Genomic DNA, 11868 nt, shown 5'->3' with positions numbered 1-11868 from the left:
TTTTATAATTAAATCAAAATATCAATCGATTTTTGGTGTAAGCAAGGATTGAATCTAGATCTTTTATTCAACTATTAGAGGCCTTATTAGTTGAATTAATTTAAACCCACATAAAGAGTAATTATTAAATACTCTCATAGCGGTGAATGATGCTCCATTTTACTATACTCAGAGAATACCTAAAAAATTTTTCGTCAATAAAAATATAAGATGACATATATTTTTATCACGGGTAATGCACATGATTTACTTAATGTAACCAATCAAGTGCCTTATGTATTACACATGACAAGGACATGTATCATTTTTCTATTGTGAGCTGAAGTTTAATGTTCCAAATTTGTTTGGAGCTAATCTTTGTCCCAATTTTTAAGCCCTAAATTACTTATTTTTTGTTGACAATTCGATAGATAGGACTATTAAAGGAGAAAGATTTGAGCCTCTTCGTTGGAAACAAATAAGAGGTGCCAAAGCCCAAAGAAAAGCCCAGCAAAGAGAGACCAGTCCTAGTGAGCGCCTTACATTTGATTCGTGGATTGTAATTAATGTTTGTTTTCTTGGAAATATTTTGGAGATTTGGTTTGGATGATGGGATTGTTATTAATGTTGTTGTAGTAATATTGTTTATATTTTTTTTAAAATATTTATGGTGAAAAAGTGTGTAAAAATATGTATAATATTGTTTAAAAATTGAAAAATGTAACTTAAAATCACTTACCAAATGGCTCTGGATTTTTAAATTGTGAAATGAAGATTTGGTTTTATACTACTTTGATTTGATGAGACCTTAAACGTGCAATTTGATTCTTTATCACAATTAAATAATTTATTTAAAAATATATATATATATATATATATATTTCATAGAATATTTTTTAATTTAAAATATAATAAAAGAGGCAAAATCACATAGACACTCAACGGCAATTCTTTATCAAGAATGACTAAAATTGAACAAAATTAAAATTAGAAGACTGAATTAAACAAATCAAATTTAGACTGATTTAAATTTTAGGCAAAGTAAATTTGTAATTTAGCCTTATAATTATTATATTTAAGATTTAGTACAGTTACAACAGTAGTAATGTTTTATAATATTCTGTCTCTTTTCTTTCCGAACTGAGCTTAGCAAGCACCTGAAGCTCTCTCTCTCTCTCTCTCTGAGCAAAGTCAAACCATGACAACAGTATCTCTATCAGGTACTGCCTTATCAATATAATTAATGTATTAGACCATTAGGTAATCTTCTATTATTGCTCTTTTGTCCGTTTATATATATGAAACATCTGTGTCTGAATTGGTCCCCCAAATATATATTTATTTGTAAATGTAGAAACTTTAAATAAATAAAAAGAAGCTCAGATGAAACCCATTCTATGAAAATTGGGAAGTGAAAAATCAATGGGTGGAAGCATTGTGTTGGTTCTACTGCTGTCCTTGTTTTTACTATTATTTTCAGTCTTTAATGTGTCTGATTTTCATGACCCATTATCTGAATTTGGAAGCAGCTTCAGTTCCAATCCTCAATTCTTCAGTTTGAATCCCACATTGCACAACCATCACTTGCTGAATTCTTTTCAAGACCTTTTCACCAGGTGCTCAATTTCTTGTCTTTTCTCTTTTGCATGTTTTTTTTGAAAGCAATTGATGCATTTTATACCCACAAAGTAACAAGCCCACAATTATAAAAATAAAACAATGGCATAGGCAAATTAGAATCTTGCTTTGATTAAACTTGGCTTTATCAATTTCTTCTTTCAAAAAATCCCAACTTGTGTGTTTTATATGCACATAATATCAGATTTCTCTGAACAAAACCTTAATATCTGCTAAACCCTTATGCAGGAAATTGGTTGCATATGCAGGGACAAACAACGGAAATTCAGCTCCCAAGAGTTCAAATATGAGAAATGATAGTTACATTGAAGGGCCATTGGTAGAGGAGCTCACATTTCCTGCAAATTCTGCTCCATTCAATAGCTGTCATGCTTCTACCATTGTTGAGGTTATACAGGACAAAAGCATCTGCACTTTTTACTGTAGAGTTTGTAATGTTTACTTTATTGATGTAAATGGACTAGATTGTGGTTTCTTTGTGGTTTGTGTAGGTTGAGAAAGATCACTTTTTGGTTGCCTATTTTGGGGGTTCACTAGAGGGGGCTCCTGATGTGAAAATTTGGTTGCAACGCTACAAGGTAATCATATATTTAATTTATAAGGTCAATAAATTTCTTGAATTGTTCCTTTTTGAATTAATAGAGGGATGAGCCTATAAAGTTTCTGCTCATCCAAGTATATGCTCGTCATATAGTCCAAATTGAAACTATAATTTTGTAGTAACTATAATGTCCGCTCCTTTGTGACATATGCTGCTTGTATGTTCTGATTTTTCTCCTAATTCTTTCTCTCTTAGCCCAGCCTTGAAATTTTAAATTGAGGTTGCATTTTGCAAGCAAATCCAACTAACAAGAAGGTGGTTTGGGTTGCTTTATTTGCTACTTAAATTCATTTCCCAGTGTACAAGTGACTCTTTTTTCTCCCTAAAAATATTTACAAGGAGGAGAAGTACCACTAAGGCTATTGGTACAAATGACTGTTTAAATTAGCATTTATTGGAGGGTTTCTTCGAATCACCTGACCCCTTCCCTTTGTGTTTAATTGTATGGTTTGGTTTCTTAAATGTTTCTTAATCATATGAACCCACTGGAAAATGAATTTAATCACTCCATTTCAATTCCATGAGGAATATATTTGTTTTGAACTTATTGGGTATATTTCTTTTTCAATATTTTAGATTTATAAGGTTGCCTAACCCAATGGGTGGAAATTTTCCTGGCAGAATGGCAGCTGGCAGTCACCTATTGTCGTTGATGAACAAGAAGATGTTCCGCTGTGGAACCCTGTGCTATTCAAACTTCCATCAGATGAGCTGCTGCTCTTCTATAAAATAGGCCCCGAGGTTCAAAAGTAATGCAATTAATGGTTGTTCATTCTTTGTTACTTGTTTCTATCCACAAATCTCTTTGTTAACCTAATTACATGATGATATTCTTTTCTATGATATGTTTTAGGTTCAGCTGTAATAATGTTTCCATGGACCTTATTTGTAATTATTTATTTTAATGGTTTGAACTGGGTATAGTTATAGCTTTATAGCTTTGAAACTCTGGAATAAATACCAATAAATTTGCTGTTTTGGGACTTAGGCCATCAAATGGTTGAGAAGTTACATTTCAATCTTTAAAGTATTTCAATGAATGTGTTTTTTTTTTTGACATTCTGTGCTTTGTTAATTATCATTATTGTTATCACTATGCTCTTGATTTTTTAGCACCCTTCAGATATGTGAACTTAATTGTAATTACTGCCATATTTTGCATACAACCTCTGCTAACTGTTGGCTTATTGAATTTCAGATGGAGTGGATGCATGAAGCGGTCAAATGACAAAGGTATTACTTGGACAGATAGAGAACAACTTCCTCCTGGTATATTAGGTCCTATAAAGAATAAGGTATAACTTCGTTGTGATGTATGTTCATATGAGATATTAGGGGCGGAACCAGGAATTTTTGTTGGGGGGGCCAAGACTATGCCATCATATTAATTTGCAATTAAAAAAAAAACCGAAGTACACACACAGTCACACATATGTATGTATTGATGCATTAGTTTATAAAAAGTTAAATTTTTTACTCCAGACTAAGTCATAACTCATATATATATATATATATATATATGTTGTATACAAAAGTTACATGTCTACAAAATTATCTTATATAAGAGTTTTACATCTTTCTAAATTTTATTGATTATAAAAAAAGTTCTCTAATTTTCTGTAAACACGTATACCAAATATTCAAAAAATGACCTAGCATCTTCCTTGAAAGTCATTCTTGACGATCATTTTTCATAGAATACAATTCATGGTGGTGAAAATTTTAGCAATCTCTTTTATTTTTATTTTTTATTTACAAGGAGGAGAATTTGTGGACAAAAGTCACTTGGGAAGTTTTGGAGAATTTGATTCAAGAAAAAAAAAATCAACAGAAAAGAGAAGCTTTGGAGAATTTAGTTATGTGAGACTCTTAGGAAATGGAAATGGAAAAGCTAAGCCAAACTAATGGGCTTGACATAACTGACGTGGGGCAGAGAGTTTCAAAAGTGTTAGGACATATGTGATTTACTTGTTAGAAACATATGTCACTATTTTATGTAATTGGTTTATCCTTTGACAAAACACACTTTACTTGTATTTTGATAGATCTAGGATGTGTTTAATACTTCAAGAAACTGTGTTTCAAGATTAAGTGTTGAAGACATGCAAGTTTGTCCAAGATTCAAGGTGAAGAAGTGTTGTTCATTAAAGCTTGACAGCTAGCTATCCATCGAGCTTAAGAAGCTGATCTAGCCCCAAGGCTCGACAGCACCTCGACAGACAGCTATCTGTCAAGCTTTATGAAAAACAGAATTCCAGTTCTGTTTTAATTCTAATCTGTAATTATGTGTTTGGGTCTTCTTTCTTTTAACCATAGACATATAAAAGAATTATTTTAAGGGCCGTCAAAGGGTACACAAGTTGCACAAGTGTTGAGCAAAGTTTGTTCAAGTAATTTGTAACCAGAGACAAAGTTTTGCCCCAGTTCATCATTCTTGTAAAGAAGTTACTGTATATGTGCACCGTAGGGTTTTGTGACTAAACATCTTCTTGATCTTTATCGTTGGGATGAACTGAAGAACTTTGTAGCCAATAACCTTCTTTAGTTGGTGATTGAAGTCGCGTACTGGGATCTGCGCATTGGTTAGTCATGTACTTGGGAGCCGTGCATCAAAAGGGAAATTGTTACTACAGAACAAGTCCAATTGGGTATTAGGGTAAGGGTTCAACTGTAAGTTGGTATAAGGTACTGAGATTTCTTTATTTGTAACTGCTTGTTTTGATAATAGTGGAATTTCGGGAGTGGTGACCTGAAAATCACTCTGTGGGGTTTTCTGAAAATCACTCGGTGGGGTTTTTGCCGTTAGGTTTTCCCCATTCGTAAACAAATCACCGTGTTATTTATTTTTTGCTGCATAATTAGTTTATTGGTGATTTGTTTATGCTACCACGCGCACTCATCAATGTAGTTCCGCCCCTGTGTGGTATAGTATAGAATTGCTTATTTACTCCAAAGCTTGACTTACCATATGTATTGCTTGATTTCCTCAGCCTATCTTGCTGGAAAATGGGCTCTTACTCTGTGGATCCTCAGTTGAAAGTTGGAATTCTTGGGGGTCATGGGTGGAGGTTGTAGCAAAAATTCAACTACAATAGTAGTTGAAATCTTTTGATATTTGGAAAGAGTTGACATGCTTTTTTGATTACCTTGGAACAGGTTACAGCAGATTTTGGTATGTCATGGAGAAAGTATGGCCCAATTTATGTACCAAATGAAAATATCAGTGTGATTCAACCAGTTCCTTATCAGACTACAAAAGGGACCTTGCGTGTTTTACTACGATCCTTTGAGGATATTGGTAGAGTTTGTATGTCAGAATCCCATGATGGTGGCCAGAGCTGGGGTTACGCGAAACCTACTGAACTCCCCAATCCAAACTCAGGTTAATGGCCCAATTATGTTGCTTGCATCATATCAGTGGATATAGTATATGAACATGTAATTGTGATGCATGTATTTAACCGGAATATGGAAATTGAGTCCATCTTAGTTTTGATGGGTTTTAAAATAAGTTTATTGGATAATAAGTTAAAGTTCCATTTGTAGGTTTATGATCAATTTTAGTGTCAGATTCTGTTTATTTTCAAAAAATGAATTGAATGATCTCAATTCCAGGCATTGTAGATATACTTTATTATTATATGCCCTTTCTCTTAAATCCATTTCCATATTCTGTCTTTAACTTTAAATTCAATTTACCAGGTATTGATGGGGTTAAACTGAGAGATGGTCGTTTCTTACTTGCTTATAATACAATCTCAAGGGGTGTGCTTAAAGTCGCACTCTCTATGGATGATGGTGACTCATGGCTTGATGTTTTGACATTGGAGGATAATTTGGAAATGGAGTTTTCATATCCAGCTGTTATCCAGGCTAGTGATGGGTTGGTGCACATCACTTACACATATAATAGAACACAGATTAAGGTAAAGACTAAATTTCTGATGTTGAATATGCTTTCAAAGAAGTGAGACTCATTTTTATGACAAATTACTTGTAAATGCTCTTTTCCTCTTTCTTCTTCTTCTTCTTCTTTTTTTTTTTTTTTTTTTCATTTCCATTGCTTAAACCAGCTGACTATCTTTTTCTTTATGGTTTTATTCTACATTTCATTGAGAACATTGCTTTCTAGGAGATTTAATCTCTTCCAATCTTTTCTCTTTTGGCAGCATGTAGTCCTAAAATCAGACTGAAGCAACGTCATATTAGCACAAGGTCTACTTCTCTCATTTGTATTATGTGGCCTAATATATTGGCAATTTACAATTTCATCAAAGATGCCCAATTACTTTTATTTATTTATTATTTGAATAATTTAATGCCTAATGAAACAACCTTAAGAATTGAACCACACGCCCATTCTGATCCAGCCCCCCCCCCCCCCCCCTACTTATTTAAGGTGCCTTGTTTTTAACGCTTCAATACAAGAACTATAAATCCCAGATAGAAATAGTGCACATATATTAGTGATATTGCATTGCATGAAAAAATGATCAACCATGTTATTTACACCATATAGATGGCAACCTTTATGTCAAAGTTGGTCCTGGTAATGATTGTTACCCAAAGAGAATGGATTGACATTTCCAAGATCTGCCTTAGCAAAACTTATACATGTTATGATCTCTCATGAAGTATAAGCTATTGAATCTTTTCATAAATGAAATTGCTGTCCTTCATTTCCTTTTCCATGTGCTTGAGATGATCTACTTTAGCTTGGTATCATGAATATGTCATCAAGAGTTTGTGTTCTGTGACCAATATATTGATACTTGCTAACAGAATATTTTAATTATGTTACGAACTTACGATGGTTTATTCAGCTGAGTCCACAATAGGATAGGTAACTGCCTGCCTAAAATGGCTTAGCTATTGCCTCAGCTTTGAACTTAAATTTTGGGTAAGCATGTGTTCAACATCTAGAAGTCTTAAAACCTGATAAGAATCACCTACCTACGAAAATATTCATTCATTTTGTTGCTTAACAACCCTACTAGCCTCAGGGCTGAGATAAAGAAAAGCCTTATATTTCTATTATATGTGTGCTGGCCTTTTATTTGACTCCATTATATACTATGTGGAAACAGCTTGATTTCTCTAGCATTTTCTTGCACTTCTCTATTAGAATCAGGTTATTAGAACAAAAGGAACTAGCCATTTAGCTCTGGCTCGGATGGTACTTCCTCCTACAAGAATAAATGCGTGTATAACATACCACTTATTATTATTTTTAAAGCCAGTGAGCTCTAGCTCATACGATACCTTCTCCTCCCTTAATAATGGAATGAAGGTTAATGCTGAGTTCATGACCCACAATGTGCATATGTTACTTACCTAAAATGTTGTATCCAATGCATAAGCTGCTACTTCTATAGGATCTGGAAGAGGTAGTTGGTTGGTAACCTTATGAAGGTTGATTTCTAAACTCGAACCCACCACATGTTGCATCTATAAGTCTATAACTTACCAATTAAAAAAGAAAAAGAACAAAGTACAAAGTACAAAATAAAAAGAAACTAAAAATCATAACAAATGATTTTTAATATTATTGGTTTTAAGCCTCCATAGTTGTGCTTGTGTTTTTTTAGGACTATATTTATCACAAATTGAGGAAAGCCCTAGTCAAATTTATGTTATATCCTAAAAAGACCAATGACAATTAGGACTTATCATAATCACTTCTATGGTCTAGATTGACTTAGTAAATTGTTGATGCGGAACTCAGTGTATGCTCATGCAACACACATTCATACAATCCATAGAATCTAGGGTATCACAATATTACTTGTTACTTCTTTTCTAGCTAAGATTCTCATGCATTTTAATTACCAATGATTTGAGTATTAGTTTACATGTTTGTCATATCCGTTGGCAAAATAATTTTATTACTATTATTATTAAATTGAGTAGAAAAAAATATATCACACCTGCCACCTGAGTTGATAAACAAAATATATATTAATATATGAACTAATATACATTAATATTGGTTTTTATATACGATATGAGGAAGAGCTGGTTATTTATTAAAAAAAAATTATTAATTATATAATATATTTTAAATATATATTAAATATATGGGTGGGTCGAGTAGGGTCAAGTTTGGCATGTTTGAAATTTTATGAACCGAACCCAACCCAACCTGCTATCAAAAAAAAAAATTTGTAACTCAACCCAACCCATCAAGTCCTAAAAACCAACCCAACCCAACCCAACGGGTTGGGTTGATTGCACACTCCTAATTGTCTGGATACAAATTCTTGATGATCTAAAGCCTCTGCCTTTTTTTTGGGGAAGATAAAAAACTCTGTATCATCTTTTCATGATAATTAATTAGAACTAGCAAAACCTGCTTTTGTCAAAGCAACCAATTATCCTTTGGTGTTTTTAGCATCAATAGTCAGTTCCTTATTATTTTGTGGAGAAACAATTTAACAACTATCTGAATCTAGACACGATCAACAAAGAAAAGCTCATAAGTCATAACCATCTCGGACAGTGAATTTTGCAGATAAATGGTCTAGTTAATTGTTTCCATCACATCCTAATGCATTGCTATAACCTGTACTGTAGTTAGCTAATTGTAGGCAGCTCTTTTTGCTAAGGAGATCAGTATTTTTGATGCAATTTTCGAAGGAGATGTGAAGTTAATTGTCAAGGCTTTGAATAAGAGAGATGTGAAGCATCCAGTTTATGGTCGTATCTTAGAGGATACTATTTCTCTAGCCTTAGGATTTTTTTTTTTTTTCCTTCATGTTAAAAGATTAGGCAACTCAGTTGCTCATTATCTGGCTAGACAAGCAAAATTTGGTGAGGAGCTTCAAGTTTGGATGGAATCCATTACTAATCTATAGCTTCTCGTGTCCTGTGATATGTTGTAATCCTCTTTTCCCTTCAATAAATGACCTTTGGGTCGGATTTCTCAAAGAAAAAAAAAAAAAAAAAAAAAAAAAAAAAAAAAAAGGGCTTCTGGGTTTGTTGAGAAATAATTTGAATTGTGATAATTAAATGAGCATTTAGGCATAGTTGCTACTTCCAACAGAAACAAACAAGGATGCTGCTTTATTTGTGATTTAATGTTGAGCAGCAGTTTCATTTATAATTGTGTTGTGCATTTTTTCTTGGATGAACTGCTGTAAGTAATTAAACAAGGATGTTATTGCTCTGCAGGAGGGATTGGGATCTCCTAGAGTTATCCTAAGAACTCCAAAGAATCTTAATCCCCCTGCAGTAGAGACGTTTGTTGATGGGTTACTAATTTTCTGACAATCATGGGATAACGTAAGCATTTAATTAAAATTGTAGTTTACATTTTTATAGACATGCCATGGTGAAACATCATAAAATCAACAGTCCCAGGTGAGAAAATAAAACAATTGTATGTTTTCATGACAATAAATTTGGTGCTATCATCAACTTAACCATTCCATCAAATCATCTGTTAATGTCATGGTCAACCAAATTGTCAAATCTTTCTCCTGTGACACGTCAAATCTACCTTGCAATCAACATGAAAGAAACTGATAATTCAGAATTGGTTTTCATCTGTTTTTGTAGATCAAAGCACTGAACTACATATTGTCATGTGAAACAAGATTTGTGCACAAGTGATTCCAACGCCCAGCCTATCTAATCAGGCGACAAGGGATAGAAATATTGTCTTTGGTACTAGACCATGGTTCATACAATGAAGTGTAATAAAATGAGATATTAAAGAAAGAGTTTGAAAAAGAGAATTCACAAAGAATACAGTGTGTGAACAATTGGTTGTCTTCGAAATTATTATCATTTTTCATTTAATTGTCAAACTAGATGCTTTTCCTTTTTCGATGTCAATTAAAAGCCTCAAGGACTTTATGCACTATTTGATGACAAATTTTCAACAATGAAAAAGGTTTAGATGTTTTACTAATTGACAAGAGAGTAAAGAAGGGACTTAGGATAAAAATCGCTAGTGTGCATCTAACCTACCAATCCAAACCGAAGATAATGGATTGATTTTTTACATTCTGTTTGTTTCGTAGGAAAACCTTCTGTAAAGATAGTTTTCCATATTTTCCAGTGTTTGGTAGTAGGGACGTAGCTATCTTTGAACTGGAGGGGTTTAAAAAATATTCTTATTATTTTATATATATATATATATGTAATTATGTACTAATTTTAGCAATTTTGTTCTATAAAATTACATTTTTTTCCCTTAAATAATATCATTAATTCTTACTAGTAACCACTTATCACATCAATAATTTATAAAAAAGTTTGTTGCACTAGTATTTTCCTCATTTTAGTGACTAAAAAAAATTTATAGATTTAAAATCTAAAACAAAATATACAAGCTCAAAAATAATAGCTCAACAACAAAAATTACCAATAGTAAAACTTAGGGAAAAAAAAAAAAGCTCAATTAACCAATTTTATTTAAAATAAACAACCCTGCCCCATAAAAAATTTTAAACAAAAATAATTTTGTTCTTACCAGTTACCACCACAAAAAAAAAAAAAAAAAAAAAAAAAAAAAAAAAACAGCAGCTAAATAGTAATAGAGTCAAAGGTTGAAACTGTTACACACAGTCAACAATAAAACCGCCCCCTTAACTCAAAGTTCTGACCCGTCCCTATTTGGTAGCATAAAAAAAATTGGTCAATAAAAAACTATCTTTTAGTCAACGGAAAACCCTAACAAAAATAAGACTTATTTTCTATAAGTTGTTTTCCAGAATTTTTTTTGGAAAACAATCTCTGTCTTGTGTGACTTACAACTCTTATTCTTTTAGTCGCGAGAAACAATATTTTCTCTCTCTCTAGTCTCTTCTATCTTCTCTTCTCTTCCCATAAATTGGCAAACTTGTCAAACCTCAGCAAGTAAGATGGGAATATTTTTCATTGGAGAGAAACCCAACTATCTTATGAATTGTGCAACAGTAGTTGAAGCCAATATTTCAAACTTCGCAAGTTTCCCTCCAACTGTTGTGATAGCTTGCTGGAAAACAGACCATCGTGGATTGGAATTATTGGTTGGTATCAGTAAAGGGCGGCCCTTGCAGTCTCTTATGGTTCCACTCTTATTGATTTGCCACATAAATAAAGTAATCAACTAACTATTTGCTAAGAAGATGAAGAAAAAAAAATTTAAAATTCTAAACCTTGAGTCTTTGACTATAGAATGCTTCTTGATAGAAAATTTGAAAACATTAAATCTAGTGTTCGGCTTCTTAAAACTTAAAAGCATATATAAATCAAGTGTTTGGACAATTTGGCATTTTGGTATTTATCAAACACTTTGTACTAGACTATTTTGCAAGTTGAACTATTTAGCCTATGTGGCATTTTGAACTATTTGAAATGGAACTTATGGTTATTTTGAATTATGAGAAGTATGGTTGATATATATGTGTGTGTATGTATGTTACCATCCATAATATATGAACAAGATGAGTGGTAGAGATTATGAAAATTGGAGAACTAATTTTAATTGTATCAGTTGTCAAAATTTTATTTGAAAACCAAATTCATACTTAATTTTTTTTTTTTTTTTACTATTTATATTGATTACATTAGTTGAGTTTACACAATACACATATTATACATATTTTAAATTATATAAAAAATGTTATAAAAAATTTGAGCATACCAAACACTAGAAAATGCCC

General features: G+C 32.4%; 1 protein-coding gene across 4 annotated transcripts; it reads left to right on the top strand.

Moving 5' to 3' along the window:
- The first annotated feature begins 1104 nt into the window (after positions 1–1104).
- Positions 1105–10026, top strand: LOC115977359. Of its 4 annotated transcripts, none has more exons than XM_031099183.1 (11): positions 1105–1199; positions 1509–1595; positions 1866–2005; positions 2109–2195; positions 2840–2967; positions 3417–3513; positions 5209–5286; positions 5375–5600; positions 5921–6144; positions 6388–6433; positions 9776–10026. In XM_031099183.1, the coding sequence occupies exons 3-10, from the start codon at positions 1904–1906 to the stop codon at positions 6409–6411; spliced, it is 966 nt and encodes a 321-aa protein (XP_030955043.1). In that variant the 5' UTR covers positions 1105–1199; positions 1509–1595; positions 1866–1903; the 3' UTR covers positions 6412–6433; positions 9776–10026. The 4 variants fall into 4 exon arrangements, with proteins under 4 accessions (XP_030955043.1, XP_030955042.1, XP_030955041.1 ...); XM_031099182.1 differs by having other exon boundaries at positions 1846–2005; XM_031099180.1 differs by lacking the exon at positions 1105–1199 and having other exon boundaries at positions 1313–1595; positions 1846–2005.
- Positions 10027–11868: the final 1842 nt, after the last annotated feature.

The sequence above is a fragment of the Quercus lobata genome, chromosome 2 (genome assembly GCF_001633185.2).
Source record: "Quercus lobata isolate SW786 chromosome 2, ValleyOak3.0 Primary Assembly, whole genome shotgun sequence".
In the NCBI taxonomy this organism is placed as follows: Eukaryota; Viridiplantae; Streptophyta; class Magnoliopsida; order Fagales; family Fagaceae; genus Quercus; species Quercus lobata.
The sequence above is the reverse complement of the archived record's forward strand: the minus strand, read 5'-3'. Positions and strand labels throughout refer to the sequence as shown.